This window comes from Mauremys reevesii, linkage group 11, assembly GCF_016161935.1.
Source record: "Mauremys reevesii isolate NIE-2019 linkage group 11, ASM1616193v1, whole genome shotgun sequence".
Taxonomy (NCBI): Eukaryota; Metazoa; Chordata; order Testudines; family Geoemydidae; genus Mauremys; species Mauremys reevesii.
In genome coordinates this window covers 74,966,008-74,987,545 of record NC_052633.1, presented here as the reverse complement: position 1 = coordinate 74,987,545, position 21,538 = coordinate 74,966,008, and the positions used below count along the sequence as shown (strand labels likewise).

General features: G+C 59.5%; 1 protein-coding gene across 1 annotated transcript in view; it reads right to left on the bottom strand.

Annotated features, from left to right (window-relative positions):
- WNT6 (Wnt family member 6) overlaps positions 1-20,864 on the bottom strand; it is a 29,940-nt gene extending 9,076 nt beyond the window's left edge. The window contains exon 1 of the mRNA XM_039494847.1: positions 20,687-20,864. Coding sequence (XP_039350781.1) covers positions 20,687-20,763 — 77 coding nt within the window. The 5' untranslated portion in view covers positions 20,764-20,864. The remainder of the gene's footprint in view (positions 1-20,686) is intronic.
- Positions 20,865-21,538: the final 674 nt, after the last annotated feature.

Sequence of the window (21,538 nt, the reverse complement as noted above, 5' to 3'; positions counted from 1 at the left end):
CTGCCCTAAGCTCCTGTGTAGTGTCTCTGCACAGCTGACCAGCTGCCGGACTCCACCCCAGAGGTGGGTGCCTTTCTTTGGTGGGTGAGGTGAGTGGAGGCAGATGCTGCGGTGTTTCTCCCTGTTAGCGGGTCGAGTAGATGCGGGGAGGAGTGACAGATACACTAGAAATATCAGCGGCTATTGCATGGCCATTGTAACCCCGGGAGCTCTTAGTTAGGGAAGTGGATTGGACTGAAGAACTTGTGGATCTAAAGATGGAGGAGGCCTGGAATTACTTCAAGTCAAAGTTGCAGAAACTATCAGAAGCCTGCAGCCCAAGAAAGGGGGGGGAAATCATAGGCAGGAGTTGTAGGCCAAGCTAGATTAGCAAGCGTCTCAGAGAGGTGACTAAGAAAAAGCAGAAAGCCTACAGGGAGTGGGAGATGGGAGGGATTAGCAAGGAAAACTACCTTATTGAGGTCAAAACATGTAGGGATAAAGTGAGAAAGGCTAAAATCCATGTAGAGTTGGACCTTGCAAAGGAATTAAAACCAATAGTAAAAGGTTCTATAGCCAGATAAATAAGAAGAAAACAAAGAAAGAAGAAGTGGGACCGCTAAACACTGAGGATGGAGTGGAGGTTAAGGATAATCTAGGCATGGCCCAATATCTAAATAAATACTTTGCCTCAGTCTTTAATGAGGAGTTCAGGGATAATGGTAGGATGACAAATGGGAATGAGGATCTGGAGGTGGATATTACCACATCCGAGGTAGAAGCCAAACTCGAACAGCTTAATGGGACGAAATCAGGGGGCCCAGATAATCTTCATCCAAGAATATTAAAGGAACTGGCACATGAAATTGCAAGCCCATTAGCAAGAATTTTTAATGAATCAATAAACTCAGGGGCTGTACCGTACGACTGGAGAATTGCTCACATAGTTCCTATCTTTAAGAAAGGGAAAAAAAGTGATCCGAGTAACTATAGGCTTGTCAGTTTGACATCTGTAGTATGTAAGGTCTTGGGAAAAATTTTGAAGGAGAAAGTAGTTAAGGACATTGAGGTCAGTGGTAACTGGGACAAAACACAACATGGTTTTACAAAAGGTAGATCGTGCCAACCCAACCTGATCTCCTTCTTTGAGAAGGTAACAGATTTTTTAGACAAAGGAAACGCAGTGGATCTAATTTACCTCGATTTCAGTAAGGCATTTGATACGGTTCCACATGGGGAATTATTAGTTAAATTGGAAAAGATGGGGATCAATATGAAAATTGAAAGGTGGCTAAGGAACTGGTTAAAGGGGAGACTACAACAGGTCGTACTGAAAGGTGAATTGTCAGGCTGGAGGGAGGTTACTAGTGGAGTTCCTCAGGGATCGGTTTTGGGACCAGTCTTATTTAATCTTTTTATTACTGACCTTGGCACACAAAGTGGGAATGTGCTAATAAAGTCTGCGGATGACACAAAGCTGGGAGGTATTGCCAATACAGAGAAGGACCAGGATATCCTACAGGAAGATCTGGATGACCTTGTAAACTGGAGTAATAGTAATAGGATGAAATTTAATAGTGAAAAGGGCAAGGTCGTGCATTTAGGGATTAATAACAAGAATTTTGGTTATAAGCTGGGGACGCATCAGTTGGAAGTAACAGAGGAGGAGAAGGACCTCGGAGTATTGGTTGATCACAGGATGACTATAAGCCGCCAATATGATATGGCCGTGAAAAAAGCTAATGGGGTCTTGGGATGCATCAGGCGAGGTATTTCCAGTAAAGATAAGGAGGTGTTAGTACCGTTATACAAGGCACTGGTGAGACCTCATCTGGAATCCTGTGTGCAGTTCTGGTCTCCCATGTTCAAGAAGGATGAATTCAAACCGGAACAGGTTCAGAGAAGGGCAACTAGGATGATCCGAGGAATGGAAAACCTGCCTTATGAAAGGCGACTCAACGAGCTTGGCTTGTTTAGCCTAACCAAAAGAAGGTTGAGGGGGGGGATATGATTGCTCTTTATAAATATATCAGAAGGATAAATAAATACCAGGGAGGCAGAGGAATTATTTAAGCTCAGTACCAGTGTGGACACAAGAACAAATGGATATAAACTGGCCATCAGGAAGTTTAGACTTGAAATTAGACGAAGGTTTCTAACCATCAGAGGAGTGAAGTTCTGGAACAGCCTTCCAAGGGGAGCAGTGGGGGCAAAAGACACATCTGGCTTAAGACTAAGCTTGATAACTTTATGGAGGGGATGGTATGATGGAATAGCCTCATTTTGGCAATTGATCTTTGATTATCAGCACGTAAATATGCCCAGTGGTCTGTGATGGGGTGTTAGGTGGGATGGGATCTGAGCTACTACAGAGAATTCTTTCCTGGGTGCTGGCTGGTGACAGGGGCGGCTCTACAAAGTAGGCTGCCCCAAGCAGCGCGGAGCGCTGCGCCGCCGCCTCCCCCCCCAGTCCGGGCGGGTCCCTCTTTCCCGCATCCATCATCCTGGGGGCGCGCGGCTCGGGTGGGAGCCTCGCGCGCCCCCGCGGGCAGGTCCGGGCGGAGACGAGCGGACGGCTGCGCCGCAGCCGCGCGGAGCTCAACCGGAGCCGGAGCCGCGGAAGCGGGCGCCACGCCCGCGCAGGCAGCCGCCGCTTGTCCGGGCTCGGTGGACCGCGCAGGCATGCCGCCGGGAGCATGCGGAGCAAAATCCGCCCCTCCCCGCCGCCCCCCCCGGCCGGCCCGGCCCGGCTGGCCCGCCCGCTGGTGAGCCTCTGGCTGGTGAGTCTTGACCACATGCTCAGGGTTTAGCTGATGGCCACATTTGGGGTCGGGAAGGAATTTTCCCCCAGGGCAGATTGGCAGAGGCCCTGAAGGTTTTTCGCCTTCCTCTGCAGCGTGGGGCACGGGTCACTTGCTGGAGGATTCTCTGCACCTTGAGGTCTTTAAACCACGATCTGAGGACTTCAATGGCTCAGACACAGGTTTGATACAGGAGTGGGTGGGTGAGATTCTGCGGCCTGCGTTGTGCAGGAGGTCAGACTAGATGATCATAATGGTCCCTTCTGACCTTAAAGTCTATGAGTCTATGATTCAATCCTCCCAGGTCACACCGCGTTACACCAGGAATGACTCTGCCTCGGCTTCCCCCACGATCCCAAGAGGAAAGCAGCCGGCGAGGGCCTGACCCTGTTCTCACTGTGACACTCCGGAGTCACTGCAGCGCAGTTCTCCTTGTTCTGGCTCCAGACTGCACCTGGCACGACTGTGGCTGGATCACGGATCAAGACTCATTCCTAGCAGTGCCCTGGATTTACACCAGCATTGCTGAGATCCGCAGCTGGCCCCGCCTCTCTTGGCAGAGCTGTGCCGGGCCACGTGCTCAGACACGCTGCCTGCCAGGGCAAAGCAGCAAGCAGGGCATGCTACATGGCAGCCTGGCTCAGTGGCTACTGTACCAGGCTGAGTATCAGCAAAAGTCCCCGCTCTGCCTGTGGCAAGTCCTGGCCCCACTCTGTGCCTCAGTTTCCCCTCCCACTCTCTGCCTGCCTGCTTTATTTAGCTCATGAGCTCTTCGGGGCAGGGGCTGTGTCTCACCGGGTGTGCACAGGCACCACGGTGCTAATACAACGTGCCAGGGGCGGGCACTTCTACCTCCCAGCCCTTGATTCCACGGCGTCTCAGCCCCGGCCCAGGGTGGCAGTGCCCGGGGCGGGCTGCAGCGTGCCGCACATTCCTGGAATGTCTCCTCCCCGGGGGAGGGAGGCGCTTTTGCAGCCGGGGCTGTTCTCTGTTTACCTTGTGGGAGAAGAGTTGAACGACCTTGCCTGCCGATAAAGCCCCGGGAAGCCCCCTGGCTGCTCTCCAAGTTCCTCCCCACTCCCAGGCTAGCCTCCCGATGCCCCAGCATCGCCTCCAGCGACAAGGTCAAGGGATGCTGCAGCCCGGGTGTGTGTGAGCGGGAGGGATCCGGCTCCTGGTACCACGGCTGCCCGAGGCGGGGGACTCAGGGACCATTTATTATTGATTCGCCTCCTCTGAGGGTCAGGACAGGAGGCTCTTCGGGGTGGGGGTGGGTGGAATAAGCCAGGTGTGGCAGCTTGGAATCATGGTGCCCGTTCACACCAAGCAGCAGCCCAGGGTCCGACATGGAGACGGGCACAGGGGGACCCCCGACTGCCTGCCCCAGCCCTCTGCTCTCCGCTCCTTCCCAGGCCCTGAGCACGGCCCCACAAACCCGTCCAGGCCTCCCTGCTCTGTGTCCAGAGTGCAGAGCGGGAGACTCTGCCAACGGTATAACCGGGTTGGGAAGGATTCGATTTTTTAGGGGTGAATGTCGATAAACGTCAATTTCACACAACCCGCCAGTAGCACTTGAAATTCACCAGAACAAGGCTTCACCATCTACTGCCATTAACTAATTCTGGTCTGGCTCCCCTCCTTACCTCCCCCAGCCCCGGCGGTGTCTGACCCTCCGTAACGTCCTGCAGCTGTGCCAGTTTGAATCAATTAAAAATAAATATCGATATCACCCATTGAAATTACAGAAATACAAACCAAGCTCTGCCCAGCCTGTATCTATCCCAGGAGGGGCCGGGGGTCAGTGGGGAGGGGAGGGGTGACCCTCATTCATACCCCCACCCCATGGCTGCTCTGTGTTCCTGCTCTCACTATCCTTTCAGCGCAGGCACTAGAAACTCCTGCTCTTAGCTGGAGAGGTCCCAGGTTCGATCCTCACTCATGACCCACCCAGGCGGGAGGCCGCAGGGTGGAGAAGACGAGGACGCCCGGCTATAGACGACCCAGGATTCCACCTCCCATCTCTCTGCCCCCCAGGACTCTGTGCCCACCTGTGGCCAAGCCAATGCCCCATAAGCATCACACTGTGGCCCTGTGGGCTCTGGCTTCAACAGCCCCCACAGTTTCCCCCTTCTCTTCCCTCAGCAGGCTGGACTGGGAGTCCTGAGCCGGCTCAGCCCCCGCCCCGCCGGCAGGGACCGGTGCACGGAACAATCCCTCAGCCTGGGAGAGAGAAAAGGCCGTGGGGGTCCCCAGAGCCAGGGCAGGGCTGGCCCTCCCCGGGGCTATGGCCAGGCCTGGGCTGACAGCTCCTGCCCCATCCCTGGGGAAGACAGTGGCACAGGTTCGGTCTCTCGCATTCTCAGGCTGCATTTGTCCTTGCATCTGCTCCCCCCACCCCACCCCTCTACTGTCAGTTCGACCCCTCCAGCCGGGTCTACAGGGAGGGGCGGCTCTAGGGATTTTGCCGCCCCAAGCACGGCAGGCAGGCTGCCTTCGGCAGCAGCCTGCCGGAGGTCCCCGGTCCCGCGGATTCGGCAGCAGCCTGAGGGAGGTCCACCGAAGCCGCGGGACCAGCGGACCCTTCGCAGGCAGCCACCAAAGGCAGCCTGCCTGCCACCCTCGCGGCGACCGGCAGAGCGCCCCCCGCGGCTTGCCACCCCAGGCACGCGCTTGGCGTGCTGGGGCCTGGAGCCGCCCCTGTCTACAGGGCCCCTTTAAGGGAGCCCAGAGGCCAGGGCCCAGAACAAGGGCATTGTGGGGGATGTAGTCCGCAGGGACTGATGGGTGGCAGGGTCCAGGGGAGCAGGTGACTGCAGAGCTACCTAATGCAACCTCCTTGGTCTGCCCAGGCAAGAGCAGGCACAAGCCGAGACTGGGAGTACGGCCTGGCCCAGGGCCAGCTGGGGTGGGTCAGGGAGCCCTGGGGCACCCCTGGGGCAGGGGGCAGGGTTAGACCTGCACTGGTGGGTAGCACCGGCTGGGGGGCAGCTGTGGCCATGACATGGTGGGTGAGGGCTGGCGCAGAGGGAGGCCCCGGGCTCCTAGACAAGTGCTGGGGATGGGGCCGGGAGGGGATGTCTGCGGGATGCCTGCCTCAGTGGGGTGAATGCTGTGGGTGGGGACACTCAAAGAGTGTCTCCTTGCCCTGGAAGGGGAGCAGCTGCCCTCTGGCTGGAGGACTGAGGCACAAACTTGCAGACCAGGGGCCCAGCAGGGAAACTGAGGCATGGCCCCACCCAGCGCCAGAGAGGTAAGAACCTGCTGAGTCCCCCGGGGTGGGGTCTGGCCAATGTCTATACATCTCTAGCTCCTTTAACTGCCAAAGGCAGGGCTGCTCTTCCCTCGCTAGGGATCCAAAGACCCCCAATGTGCTCCACAAACTAACCGTCACTCCTGCGCTCAGTAAAATGCAGCCACCTCCGGGGTGGAGTGTGGCCGCTGCCTCTCACCAGTGCTGTACAGGCCTGTGGGAGGGTGACGTGGTTCACCCTGACTCCTCCACGGGGTGCCCGGGCAGGACGAGGGCTAGAGCTTAGTTCTTGGGTTATAGAACCCGGGCAGCTGCCGTTGAGGACTAGTGTCTTGTATGAGCGTCTCTCCTGCATTAGCGACTCCCCGTGCGCAGGGCCCATGACCCACGGTGGCACCGTTCTGATTCCATCCAGCAGAGCGCAGCAGTGTGCGGACAGACCCGCTTGCGGTACCCTGCCCTCTCCAAGGATCACAACGCGCTCCCAGCCTCTCTCACAGTGACCCCAGCTCCCCAACACGGGGCAAGGGTATCACAGCCCAGGGCTCCCAGACGGGGAAACTGAGGCACACAGAGGGCGAGTGAGGCCCTCAGGTCTGCCCTATCGTGTACCACCCTCGGCCTGTGGCTTCTGAGCCCGGACTAGGACTCCATCCCCTGACTCTGCACTAGACCCACAAGCTGCACCTTCCCATTCCTCTCCAGGCCGCGGTCTCTCTGGGCTTCACGTCCCCAGAGCTGCACCGCTCCAGAGAGTGCCTCTCTGGGCTTCACGTCCCCAGAGCTGCACCGCTCCAGAGAGTGCCGGGGGGCGCGGGGGTCAGCTACTCTGGGGATTGGCAGGGTCTCTCTGAGGCGTGGCTGGCGGAGCCGGGGGGCCCGGACTTTCATTAAGCGAGGACTCTTTGTACTCAGCGAAAAATGAGGAACAAGCCCGAGGGCCGTTGGATCAAATGCCGAACTGCAGCTCACCCCGGCCTGCTGGGCCGGAGGGGCCGGGAAATGCACGGCCCAGCAAGCGCTGGGGGCTTCGGGCCTCTGGCCTGCCTACCCCCGGCCCTTAGTGCAGAGCCCAGGACTGCCCCCCTTCTGCTCAGCTGCCCCACTGCCTGCCTTCCCCCCCTCCTCAGGCCGTGCCTTCCCTCCCGCTGCCCAGACGGCCCCGGCATAAGCCGTGCTGCAGTGTTCATTTCCGCTGGGCTCCTGCCTCTCGCAAGGGGATCTCGCTGGGCTCCAGCGAGTTGTTTTCCTTTTGGGTGGGGGGGCGCTTGCAGGAGGGCGAGAAAAATGCTGCCAAACTGCTACTGCTTTGGCGAGGGCTCCTCCGCCGCAGCCTGGTCTGCCTGAGCTTGTTCCCCTCCGAACCCGGGGGGATCTGTAATTACCGTGTCCCGCCCCCGCCTCTCAGCCACTCCTCCCCCTGCCCCGGTGAGGGAACCCGCTCAGGAATGAGCGGGGCTGGGATGATGCCCTGGGAGCAGGGGAACGGCCCCGCCAGGCCCTGCCAAGCCCCCCCGCTGCAGCTCCTGTTCTTGGCTTGGGCCCTGCCCGGCTGCTTCACTCACCAGAACCGCCAGCGTTAGCTCCTGTCGCTGTGCACAAGCTGCCGAGCGACCTCTCTGTCCTGGGCGCTTACCGAGCACTGATCACCACCGGAGAGATGCAGCGACCTCTGGGGCAGAAGGCGGCAGCTGCGTCACAGCTCACAGCAACGCAAACACAGGCTGGGGCGTGAAAGTGGATCTCGTGCCCTGCAGGGGGCATTGAGGGGAACAAAATCCGGCAACTCGGCTGGTTTTTGCCTGGGGTTTTGGCTCTGCCAGGAAGCAGCTGGGGATGTTGGTGTTGCGCCGTACATGGTCATCGGCCCGTTTTTCCCTTTGAAGGACTGACCCCACTCCCTGCCGTTCCTGGGCCCCGTCACTGGTTCAGCACCGAGCCCGAGATTCCCAGGCCAGAGGGACCCTGGTGATCATCTAGACTGACCGGCTGTACGACACCGGCCACAGAACTGCCCCAAAGTCATTCCTGGAGCAGATCCCTTGGACACACGTCCCATTGGGGTTATAAAGGTCAGAGAATCCCCCAGGCCCCCTGGTAACTTGTGCCAATGACCCAAGGCGCTGAAAGCATCGTCATGCCTGGCACAGAGGGGGAAACTGAGGCACAGCTGGCTGCTAACCCGAGCCGCCTCCTGGTTCTTATCCCGCTGCTGAGGCAGCCCAGCGAGGGGCCCGCTGAAGCCAATGGGACGAGTTCGGGCACTCGGGGAGTTCTGCGGGGACAACACTCCAGGCTGAGCTGCAAAGCACAGACTGATCCTCCCTGCTCCTAGGCCCCGGCTGTGCTCAGCACATGGGGATCTCGGCCATCAAGGGACGAGGGGCTGACGGAGGTTAGGGGACTAGTCCTGCGGCTCGGGAACCAGCCCCGCGGCTCGGGAACTAGCCCCGCGGCTCGGGAACTAGCCCCATGACTCGGGAACCAGCCCCGCGGCTCGGGAACCAGCCCCGCGGCTCGGGAACTAGCCCTGCAGCTCGGGAACTAGCCCCATGACTCGGGAACTAGCCCTGCGGCTCGGGAACTAGCCCCGCGGCTTGGGAAGTGGCCCCGCGGCTCGGGAACTAGCCCCGCGGCTCGGGAACTAGCACTGCAGCTCGGGTGCAGGCTTCTCACCGCAACTTTGGTCACAATTGGCGCCAGAGGGTCCCAGCCTCATCCCCAGCAGAAATCGCCCACCCCCCGGCAGCTGGGCACTATTTCCCCATATCTGCTCAGGGACTCCCGAGTGTTGGACGCTATTGCTACAGCAGGTCAGGAAGTTGGTACATTGTCAAGTGTGTGTGTGGGGAGAGGGCTGGGCTAGCAGGGGCTGCGGGTCGGGAGTGAGGGGCACTGGCAGAGCTGTGTGGGGAGCGGTACGTCTCTCGTGAATGCTAAATTCCCCCTAATCCAGCCAGATCTCTTGCGGGGGGGTGTCACTCCTGACAAGCACACACACAAATATTTATTCATTGCCCAGCAGCGCCATAGGCAGCCTGGGAAGACACGGTCCCTGCCCCAGCCAGCTCACGAACGAACAGAGAGAGTAGGGGAGGGGCCTGCAATCTGCTTAGCCCGGCTCACCCGACCGCACAACACAACCGCCAGGAGAAGAACGGTGCCGAGGCCGCAAAGCCCACAGCCAGGGCAGGCCAGAGCGCAGGCTGCTGGTGCGTCTGCGGGACGAGACAGGCCGTGAGCTGGGAACTCGAGACGACCGGCCCCAGGAGCCTGCCCCAGCCAATGCCCCAGCCCCATCATGCCCAGTTTCTCCCTAGCCCGGGCTGCCTGGCCCAATCAACCCTATGCCCCAGCCCCAGTCCCTGCTGCGTTTGAGTGGGGCTGCCTCCTTCTCCAGCACAGACTCATAGACTCGCAGGGTTGGAGGGGACCTCAGGAGGGATCTAGTCCAACCCCCTGCTCAAAGCAGGATCAATCCCCAGGCAGATTTTTGCCCCAGATCCCTAAATGGCCCCTCAGGAACTGAACTCACAACCCTGGGTTTAGCAAGCCAATGCTCGACCCACTGAGCTATCCCTCCCCCATACCCCGCTGCAGCCTGTCTCCGCCCCTCGCCACTCTGCACGGCCGGCACCGTCTCTGAGCCCCAGCACCACAGCGGCCGAGAGGAGCAATTGCAGGGAAAGTCTTGCTCAGCCCTGCAGCCCGGGCTGGAGCGTGCTCAGGCGCACTGTGGGGCCGGTGTCTGGGCTCTCTGGTCTGGTGTAGGAGCCACGGGGCTGGAGCATGCTCAGTGCAGACGGACTCTTCGGAGAATTTAGCTGTCAAATGCTAACAAGTCTCTACCGAGCATGTGCAAACAGGTTTCTTTTCAAAGTCTGGACCAAAGTTTGGTGGATTTTCGCCACGATGGCAAAAGGCAGATCTCTGACACCAAGGCACATTCTCTCCCCCCACCCCCACCAAATTGCAAGCCCCTGCTCCAAAGCATGGAGGCGTTAGCGCATCTCAACCAAACAGCTCCAAGAATTGTCTGTGAAATGGGGCAATCTTAGTCTAACCCTCTGATCTTGTGCTTGGCACCGGCTGAGTCATTTCTTGCTAAAACGTTCCCCAAAATTTCAGCCGGAAGCAGACGCCCAGCGTGGAGAACTTCCAGCCAGACTCGGTAACATCTGGCAGAGTGATAAGCAACTGAGGCAGGGTCTGAAAATGCAAGTGGCAGGCAACCGGCGCTGTCGGTGCTGCTGCCAGGTCTGCGGACAATCGACCCGTGGCAAGAGCAGCTGGCTAACGGCTGGTGGACACGTGGCAGACGTGAGTCTAGGCGAGGAGAGAGGTGCCACATTCAGGCAGGCGTCTGGCGAGAGGGGCCACCGGGGACAAGGCCTGGGGTGGTGGTGGAGAAGCGGATGAATATCTGAGCGAGGCTGGGGGGATGGGGGAGCCAGGGAAGGGGTTTGAAGGGGAAGGCCGTTGGCTGCAGTGCTGCGGGAGGAAGGCGATCCGGGCCCCTACCAGGTGCAGTTCCTAGGGAGCCAAGGGGGGACCCAAAGACGTCTGGGGCCGGACGGCACAGGCTCATCTTGTGGAGAAGCAGCAGCGAGGCCTGGCCAGGCCGGGATGTGCCACAGACAAGTCCCTGGAGTTCCAGGCCAGAGTGATGGGGACGCTGGTGGAGCTGGGCCCACCCGGGACAATCGGGTCCCCTCCCATCACATAGGGGGCTCTGATGGCTTCCGCTTTGCCCTCCTCCCTTGAAGGTGGCTCCTCTGCTCCTGCCGCCCCAGCTCCCTGGAGAACCCTCCACCCCGGCAGCGCCGAGACTGCAGCCAGCGCCCGGCGTCACAGACCCCTGCTGGGTCTCCTCGCCCCCTCTGGTCATAGCGCCGGACGAGGGGAGAGGGGGGCGTGGCCAACGGGTCTAATTGCATTGAGATGGGGGAGGAGCCTGGGGAGCCCAAGCTGGCATCACAGCAGGCTGGGTTGGTTTGACCGTCCCCTGGGCTGCGTCCGGCGGTTCAGAAGCCCCGTCGGCCTGCAAGGAGCCCTCTGGAATTGCTGTGGCTCGCTCCCATGTGCTCTTCAACGTAGGGACCGCGCTGTCAGCTGCATTTCTCTACACGCAAGGCAGTTGTGGGGAATATGGCTCACTGCAGGTCACGTGCGTGCACTTACACAACTGGCTGCAAAGTCATGTGGCCGGTGACTCATCCCACGGCAAATCATCACTTGGACTAAAATCCAGCGGCTCCTGCCAATAGCGCCTTCCGTCTGAGACGCTTGAAGCTCTTCACAAATAGTCATCACTTAAGCCCTGTGGCTTGAGCATTATTGCCCCCATTCTGTGGAGGGGGAAACTGAGGCACAGGGCAATTTTAGTGATTTGAATAAAATCACGCAGCACGTCAGGGGCTCCTAATCCTATGGATTAAGCACTCTGGGAAGAATACCTTCACCCTAAGCAAGGACTAGAACTCAGAGTCCTGGATCACAGGCTCACCCTCTCAAACCCACTAGAACATGCATCTTCTAGATGCTAGAAAAGGCAGATCAGGGGGTGCTATTCACTCTCTCTCCTGAGAGAACAAGGGAACATGCAATGAACGCGAGAGGCACCAAATTCAAAGTAGATAAAAGGGTTGATATTTTCACACTGGTGCTTACCTAGTGGCAGTGAGTTCCACAGGTTATCAGGGAAGCCAAGGGCTTAGTGGGATTGAAGAGCAGATCCAAACGCAGATGAGATAAAACCGATGACCAGTGGGACAGTCCCTCCAGCGTCAGTCGTGGGTCTCCCATTTTATGGGCTTAGGAGGAACCTGCCCCCCCCCACCCAGGCAGTTTGTTCCAGAAAGGGGCAGGTGAGGGCCTGTTGCTCTGAAGAGGCTGGGGCTGGGCACGGGGCTGGATGGACCCTTCTCAGATCCCGTCTGTTTTCCTGCTCTCCGCCGACCCCCGCTCACAAAACGCCCCCGGGAGAGCATGGTGCACGTGGACCCTGGCTGCTCGTGCAAAGCAGGAGGACACGTGCAAGTGAGTAACAGGACAGAGAGACGCCTGCCTCGTGCCCAGCTGGCCGACGGGGATACTGAAGCCCGTGGTGACAGTGACAGTCCATCCTCCCGCGGCTCGTCCCCAAACCATGTGCCAATGATCACAATCTTCCTCTCCTCCTAGATGAACGGGGTTGCGGGGCTCCACTTTCCCCAAGAGTTGGGGTCCTTAGCTGGCCCCAGATTGGCCAGGTTCCCATCTGCCCCTGTCCTTTCAGATGGATACAGGAGGGTGCAGAGCCGCTCCGTACAGGGCTCTGCGGGGCCTCCGGCTGGCGCCCGATCCTCCCCACTCGGCACTCCGTCACCCCAGAGCTCCTGCCAAGCGGGGCTTGGAGCGGCTGCCTCCGGAGGAGAGGTGAAAGGAGCTGAGTCCAGGGAGCTCGGCTGCACGATGGCCGGGGGGCTGGTCCCTTTCTCAGCAATTCCATTGGGTATTTATTCAGCACCCGCCCGTGCGCTGGGCACGCTACAGCCCACGTGCCAGGCCAGCAGCCCCGCCCTGACGAGCGTGTGTGGGAACAGGAGACGATGCCAGGCGGAGGGTAAGAGACTAATAAGGAGCAGAGGGTGAGGAAGCGGAGGCCGGGAGTCGCCCGGTGACTCAGGTTGGGCAACACACACCTCGCGCCTCCGATGGGCCGTGTCCAGAGGAGAGGGCGACGGTGATGGTCGTGCTCCGTGTGCGGAAGCTTGGCATAAGCCGGGAGCGGTGTTAGTCCAGGGGGCACAGGGCACGGGGTTTGTCATGGGCTGGACCCAAGAAAAGGGACAACACACCCGCCTACCCCCTGGGCATCACGCTGCGTCCGTTCCCCCTCCTTCCGGCGCTGATCCGCCCTCGCCCGCTCTGCCGCCCGGCATGCTAACCTGCGAGCTCAGCAGCCCGCAGCAGGATGGACGCTCGGGGCCTCTAGGGTCCAGGTGCTGCCAGCGGGACTGTGTGTGGAGAACGGCTGGACACCAGGACCCGGCGACAACCCTCCCAACCCTTAGCTAGTGCGGCCAAGGTGGAATTCACCAACTGGGGCTGCCGGCCTGGGATCGCCTCCTCCGCTGTGCCCTGCCTCGGGAAAGGGTGTGTAGTGAGGTCTCCCAGCTGGCCTGGCTCCATCGAGGGGTTGTATTAAGTTGCCCCTCACCGTGGTATCGGGTCTGTGGGTTTGACGATGGCGGCGTTCTTAACTGGACCTGCTGGCGTGAGTGCGAGTCTGTATCTACCAGCCCCCCGCCCCCCACGACACTAGCACACCCCCAGTGGGTGCAGGAGGTCAGGCGAGTGGCTCCGCACGGACCCTTCTGGCTGTGACCTCCTGTGCCGTGTGAGAGGTGCCCGGCCATGCCACTCACAGGGAGGCCCGTGTACAATGGCGCTGACGCTTGCAGGAGAGAGGACGGCTCAGCTCACAGCTTAGGCAGCGGACTGGCACGCCAGGCCTCAGTCTGCCCGTGGCCCTGCAGATGTCATGGACTCTGCTCCTTGGTTCCCGACCTGTGAAATGGGGAGAATCCTTCCTTTCTCCCCACGCCCTTCGCCTGTCTCGCCTGGCCGCTCTCTGGGCCCGGGTCCGTGCAGCACCCAGCACAACGGCAGCTTGGCCTGGGCTGGGGGCTCCAGGCTCTACTGGAATACAGAGAATCAATACGGCGCCTGAGCTGCCTTGAGTCCAGCTGTGCAGGGCTTCGCAGTGCCTCCAGAAGGGGCCGACAGTCGCTTTTCTAGACTGCTGGGCCATCTTGCTTGGGATTTGCAGGGCTAGACGCAAGCCCACTGCGTCCCACTGCGAAGCCAGGAACGTCCCTTTCCCAGTGGTCTGAAGCCCCCTTTCCAGCCCAGCAGGATCACCAGGTAGTGAGGGCGAGATCCGCCGCTGCACAGAGCCCGGGTGCGTTGAAAGTCGTCCCAGTGGAGACAGATTAGTGGGCAGTGTTAGAGAGTCCCAGGGGCATGACCCACTGGGAAAGGATGTAGCAAAGCCTGTCACATGGCCCTGTTGGGTCTCATAGCTATGTCATGGCCACAGGTAGGCGGCACACACCGCGCTCTGCTAAGACAACATCACTTAGCATGGAAGCTAAGAAATGCTGACCTTGCTGAGTATAACCTTAACTCTGCCCTCTTTTGGAGCAGCAAAAGCGTTGTTTGCCTAGTTCTCAACACACGCTTGTACATCACAACCCGAGTGAACCACAACGCTCCAAAGCTTTTCCCCAGACTAATTTCAGCTCCAGCCAACCTGCTGCGAGCCCCGGCTGTTATTCCAGGGCTGTGCAGCACCCAGCACAGTGAAGGCCCGAACACAATACTCCTAAGGGCAGAGCTGTTTAAAAGCAGATCACCAGGATTTTCGGATCCAATGGGAAGTGTGTTTCTTTCTCAGAATCAACATTTCCCCAGGACTTCACCCCCAGGCTAAGAGCAGGCCTGGGAAATCTCAGCCTGAGGTTGAAAGTGCTGTAAAGTTATGAGTGACTCTAAACTGGGTGCAGATGGTGCTGCGTTGCTCTGGATCCAGATCAGAATTCACTCCAGTGGACCTGGTCCTGATTTATCCTCATGTAAACGAGAGCCGAATTTGGACCAAGCACACTTGGGGCAGCTTTAACTAGGGGGTTGCAGCTCTTCTGTGTACACCTGTGTTTGTCTGTCTGCAGGACTCGGAAGTGGAGAATCTGCGTGTGAGAGAGAGAAGAAATATGGGAGCTGGGGCAACGTGTGCAGGGGAAACAAATGGATCGATCCTTATCTGAGACAGGTGACTGTGGTAGCGTGTAGAAGGCGTGTACATGAACACAGGTATTTGACATGTACATTATGGGCCAAAGAAAGGGGCTTGGATAAAATAAGAACTGATCCGAGTCCTGCCCTAAGCCCAAATTGAACCTTTTCTGAGCTACTGAAAAACCAAGTTCACGTGTCTTGTGACTTTCCCCATGGCCCCCGCCCTGCCCTTCCTAGTGATCTCCAGAACCCAGTACAGCCTCGCACGCGTGCGATGGTCCAGGTGACCCAGCGATGGAGTGGGGATGTTCCAGCGGGGTCACCGATCTGCAGCGCCTGCGCTGATTGAAGTCGCACCTTTGGGTTTACACCAGGGGGGACGGCGCAGAATCCAGTCCAGTGTGCGCTGCAGCAGGTAAAGGAGCAGGCCAGAGAGAACCGGGGGGAGAGCGAGAGACGAAGGGGCTGGTTTGCAGGAGGGGAGGATTCAGCCAGGGTGAGCAAGGACGGGGGGACAGAGGGGTTGAAATGTTCCCGATGGTGAAAGGTTCCCTGCTGGGCTCACTGTCCAGCATTGGTACATGAGATCATTCGGCGCAGCCCGAGTCCGGCCCCGGCGCTCCCTTTCTCCTGCACCTGGGAGCACCTATAATTAACCCCATCATGACTGACCTCTCTGTGACCTGCAGAGTTCAGGGAGCTGCCGCTCTGGCGGGCCCAGAAGAAATCGCCATTGAAGGGAAGGGGGGGAAGTGAGCCGGAGAACAAGGGGAACCTTTTCCCCACGCCGCCTGCCCCCTCGCCGGGGGACCTGTTCTAGTTAGTCGGAGTTACCCAGAGTGCTTTGCTTCATTTTGTCAGGAGAAACCTGCCCCGACCGCTCGCCTCCTGCACGGCCCTGGGACGGCCCTGCGGCCTCCCGCGAACGAGACCCGGCGCGGGATGGGACTGAAGGTAAAACACCCCTTTCAAAGACGGTAGGGACCAGTCTCTGCTGTCGCTCCGGTGCAGTTCCGGGCCTGCTCGCTGGCCCTGGTAAAATCCCACTGCAAGTCAGGGCTGCTGGGGGCTCTGAGAGCCGCCGAACCAAACCACAAACCCTGTCTGTGATGGAAACCGCTTCAAGCCGGGGGGCGCTGCACCTCGGGATTGTGACAGCAGGAGGCAGCGAGACAGACAGCTCCTGTCTGACGACTGGCTCAGCCCATGTTGATTTCATTGGGTGGCCTCTCCCACTGTCTTGAAAGCAAACTGTGTCTTGGGGGGGACACACTTTTTTTTAAAACATGCTCCCATTTCCCCTGTGTTTCATCAGCCAGGGGAGAGTGGGGCAGGCCGCCTGGCAGTGGGAGAAAAGCCCTGGGGCCTTCATTTTCTGGCCTGGCTAAACCATTGTCCACGGTCACAGTAGCCAGCCAAGATCAATGCCCCTGTGCTAGGGGCTGGACAGACAGTCACCGCCCTGAAGGGATTCTAGTGTAAATACCCCGGGCAGAGAAATGATGGAAGGAGAAACAGAGACACCGAGTGGGGCGGGGGCTCGCGCAGGTCTGGGGCAGAAATAGGCCACAGGCTAGTCCGGACCACGCTGCCTTCCCACAAAGCACTATCAACCCATCCAGAGGATAAACTCAGCCCCGAGAACCCCACCGTGGCCACGCACCCGGCACATGCGCTGCCAAAGCCGGAACCTGCCCTCCGGGGCACTAATCACCTGACTGCCACAGGCTTCAAGCTGGAGTCCGGAGTGGGGGGTGGGGGAGGATCACTCCTGTGTATAGACCTGGCCCTTTGAAACTCAACAGCCATTCGAGGAGGAGAACCCAGGTGTTCCTCTGAGTGTCCAGGCTGAGATCCACAGCAGGAACCGCGACCCTCTCCTGGTCGGCGGGGGGAGTAAGGATGTTTTAGCTGGGACGCCGCAGCAGCGTCTGGATCTCTGGGCCCCGGGGGCTGAGAGGGTGATTGTGGTGGGACAAGTCGCACGAAAAGCTCCCCTCAGCCTGAGCTTCATCTCAGCATGGTCAGAGTGTCGATGGGGGGGCAGGTTCTTCCCTGGAGGGCCAGACTGACGTACACTCCCTGAGGATTGTTTTATTCCAGCATCCGGTCTCACACACAACTGCTGTTCGCTGCACACGGATTTCCCCTTGCAGTGCTGAGTGAGTACCCGGGATGGGCTGTGGATCAGTGTCCATTCGATTTGGGGCTCTACGCTGAGGGGTTTTGTTGTTTGCTGTTGGATTATTTTTAAATCTTTTTAAAATTATTTTAAATTTTTAAATTAAAATCTTTTTTCTTTTTTAAATCAACGAAAAAACAACATTGGCTGACCCTTCGCCCTGATCTACAATCTCCCCTAATCTCCCCACGCCGGCACTGCCAACACACACACCGCGACCCCTTGCAATGATACGAGCCGTCTTTTAGATGAGACACAAAATCCACAGCCTGCTACCGTCCAAGCCCCTGTAACATGGGCGCTAAGTCTGATGTCCTGGCCAAATTCCAGCTGGAGTCATCATCTTCTGGGTAAATGCCCATTGATTTAAATGGGGCCACTGGTTCACCCTCTGCCTACTTTATCCCTCATGCCGTTTCAATGGCATTCAGGATTTCTTATCACTGGCCATCCGAAATACTCTGCCTGACAATACTGTTCCACGCTGCTGCGCTCCTCCCCAGAGCTGGCTGCACCAGCATGCTTTGTGTTTGCCATCGCTAGCGCAAGGGGCTCTGCTGAAGTCTAGCATTGCTAGGCCTAGGATGATAAGGGTAAGCCGAGATCAAGCGATAGAGCGATGCGTTAAGCAACAGACTGCGAAATAGCCAGGAGGAAAAAAGGTAAATCTGTCAGTCACCATGAGAGGCTGCCTCCAGGAAAATGAATGTTTGCCGTTGCATACCTGGGATCTGTGTGCACCCTGCCCTTACAAATACTCACCAATACCTGTGTGCCCCGTACACCATCCCCTGCAGCAAAATTCCAATGTGTCCCTTGAGCGCCTCCTTCCCCGGTAGACAAATACAGTAGGTCCTACTGAAATGCTACAGAGTAAAGGGCCAGATCCTTCAGTGCTGCTCTGCTGCTTTAAACCAGGATCTGTTTCTCCCAAACTTTCCTGCCACCGTCTGGGCTGCAACCTGCCCTCTCCTGGCGAAGGGGACCCAGCGGTGGGCTGGGAGGGCAAGGGGAGGGAGGGGGGAGGCGAGCTTTATGTTCGGGGTCAGGAGAGTGTGACAATGTGGAGATGAATCGCCTCCGAGCATGAATTATGGCCCGGGCTGCACGGCGGGGGCTGGAATCCAAGCACTTAAAAGCGGATAAAGACGGGCTCGGCAAAATTCTTCCTAGATTGAAATAGTTCATGTTCCGACAGATCCCCGGGCTTTCCAAGGCTGGGTCCCGGCTGCAGCTCCTGTCACGAATCCCCCACCCCCGCCAGGATCCCGCCTTGCAGGCTGCGCCTTTGATGCAGGCACCATTACAAATGGGGGGGTGTCCCTGCTGCTCCGGCCCAAGGGCGGACTCGGGGGGGGGGGGTCACCTCATGCTAGTCCCCGGCTTTTAATTAAAGTGGACTTATTGGAGGGAAGACAGGAGCAGGCAGGGAGGGGAGGGGACTCCGTGACGGCCCCAGGCTTGCAAAGGCACCGATCCAGGGGGGCAAACCCTGAAATTCTTGCACAGCTGTTACTCACACCCTGCTTGGCCCATTGCCTCCAGCTGCCTGTGGACTCACCCCAGCTCCACCGGTATAAACCCTGAGGAGCTCCCCCACCGGCTGAGTGAACCCTGAGCAACCCCCCTCAATGCCCGCGTAACTCCCCTAATGCCCGAGTAACTCCCCCACCGGCTGAGTGAACCCTGAGCAACCCCCCCAATGCCCGCGTAACTCCCCTAATGCCCGAGTAACTCCCCCATCGGCTGAGTGAACCCTGAGCAACCCCCCCAATGCCCGCGTAACTCCCCTAATGCCCAAGTAACTCCCCCATCGGCTGAGTGAACCCTGAGCAACCCCCCCAACGCCTGCGTAACTCCCCTAATGCCCAAGTAACTCCCCCATCGGCTGAGTGAACCCTGAGCAACCCCCCCCCAATGCCCGCGTAACTCCCCTAATGCCCGAGTAACTCCCGCAACACCCGAGTAACTCCCCCACCAGCTGAGTGAACCCTGAGCAACCCCCCCAACGCCCGCGTAACTCCCCTAATGCCCGAGTAACTCCCCCACCGGCTGAGTGAACCCTGAGCAACCCCCCCAACACCCGCGTAACTCCCCTAATGCCCGAGTAACTCCCGCAACACCCGAGTAACTCCCCCACCGGCTGAGTGACCCCTGAGCAACCCTCCTCAATGCCCGCGTAACTCCCCTAATGCCCGAGTAACTCCCGCAACACCCGAGTAACCGCCCCAACACCAGAGTAACTCCCGCAACACCTGAGTAACTGCCGCAACACCAGAGTAACTCCCTCAACGCCCGAGTAACTCCCCCACCAGCTGAGTGAACCCTGAGCAACCCTCCCAACACCCGAGTAACTCCTGCAACACCCGAGTAACTCTCCCACCAGTTGAGTGAACCCTGAGCAACCCCCCCAACACCCGAGTAACTCCCCTAATGCCCGAGTAACTCTCGCAACACCCGAGTAACCGCCCCAACACCAGAGTAACTCCTGCAACACCCGAGTAACTGCCCCAACACCAGAATAACTCCCTCAATGCCCGAGTAACTCCCCCACCAGCTGAGTGAACTCTGAGCAATCCCCCCAACACCCAAGTAACTCCCCTAATGCCCGAGTAACTCTCGCAACACCAGAGTAACTCCCTCAACACCCGAGTAACTGCCCCAACACCAGAGTAACTCCCTCAATGCCTGAGTAACTCCCCCACCAGCTGTGTGAACCCTGAGCAACTCTCCCAACACCAGAGTAACTCCCTCAATGCCTGAGTAACTCCTCCAACACCAGAGTAACTCCCTCAATACCCGAGTAACTCCCCCACCAGCTGTGTGAACCCTGAGCAACCCCCCCCCAACACCAGAGTAACTCCCTCAACACCCGAGTAACTGCCCCAACACCAGAGTAACTCCCTCAATGCCTGAGTAACTCCCCCACCAGCTGTGTGAACCCTGAGCAACTCTCCCAACACCAGAGTAACTCCCTCAATGCCTGAGTAACTCCTCCAACACCAGAGTAACTCCCTCAATACCCGAGTAACTCCCCCACCAGCTGTGTGAACCCTGAGTAACTGCCCCAACACCAGAGTAACTCCCTCAACGCCCGAGTAACTGCCCCAACACCAGAGTAACTCCCTCAACGCCCGAGTAACTGCCCCAACACCAGAGTAACTCCTTCAATACCTGAGTAACTCCCCCACCAGCTGTAGGAACCCTGAGTAACTCCCTCAACGCCCGAGTAACTCCCCCACCAGCTGTAGGAACCCTGAGTAACTCGGCCAACACCCGAGTACCTGCCCCGACACTCATGAATAATTCCCCCAGCCGCTGGATAAACGCTGGCAAACTCCGCCCATAGTCTGTAGCGCCCAGCGCCCTAGTAATGCCCCTAGTAATGGGGCAAGAGAGGCAATTCCCCCCGCCCCGGCCCGGCTTTTCGCAGGTTTATGTGCCCCACTCCCCCCCTTCCGATTTTGCAGGATACGATTTAATCCGCTGTAAAGCTGGATGTGCTGCCCCGACTTTCCCCCTCCCCTCCCGGAGCACGTCCCTGACCCGATGCCCCCGTGTGTAACCTCCGGGTCCCGGCGCGCGGGTCCGACTCCGGATTGACACCGGCGCGGTCTCTCCCCGCGCCCCGGAGGTGAGCGCTCCTTGGCCGCGGGGCCGGGGCGGAGGGGACCCCCGGGCCCGGCTACTCACCACCAGAGCCCGATGATGTTGGCGGGGCAGAGCAGGATGAAGAACAGCCCCAGCTGGGTGCGGGACGGGGGCAGCATCCTGGGCCGGCGCGGCGCAGGTAGAGCGCAGCGAGCTGCCACCCGCGGTCCCCGCTGCCTGCTCCGGGGCTGGGGCGGGCGGCGCGGAGCCAGGGGCTGGGGCAGGCTCGCGGGCGGCTCCGGAGGGGGAGGGACCGGGCTGCGAAAGCATCTGCCTCCGCCAAGGAAACCGGAGCCCGAGGGGACGGGGCGGGGGGGGGGGGGGGGGAATGGCGAGCCCCAATACCGGGACCGCCGCGATTGGGATCGGCCGCCGGCCGCCAGAGCCCCGGGGCACCGAGCCCCGCCGGGCGGAGGGGCAGCCCGGCCCCGGGAGCGCCCAGCCCGGCAGAGGGTGCCCAGCCCCAGGGACCCAGCCTGGCAGAGCGATGCCCAGCCCCGGGAGCGCCCAGCCCGGCAGAGCGGTGCCCAGCCCCAGCCCAGCAGAGCGGTGCCCGGCCCCAGGGACCCAGCCCGGCAGAGCAGTGCCCAGCCCCAGCCCAGCAGAGCGGTGCCCGGCCCCAGGGACCCAGCCCGGCAGAGCAGTGCCCAGCCCCAGCCCCAGGGACCCAGCCTGGCAGAGCAGTGCCCAGCCCCAGGGACCCAGCCCGGCAGAGGGTGCCCAGCCCCAGGGACCCAGCCCGGCAGAGCGGTGCCCGGCCCCAGGGACCCAGCCCGACAGAGGTGCCCGGCCCCAGGGACCCAGCCCGGCAGAGCGGTGCCCGGCCCCAGGGACCCAGCCCGCCAGAGGGTGCCCGGCCCCAGGGACCCAGCCTGGCAGAGCAGTGCCCAGCCC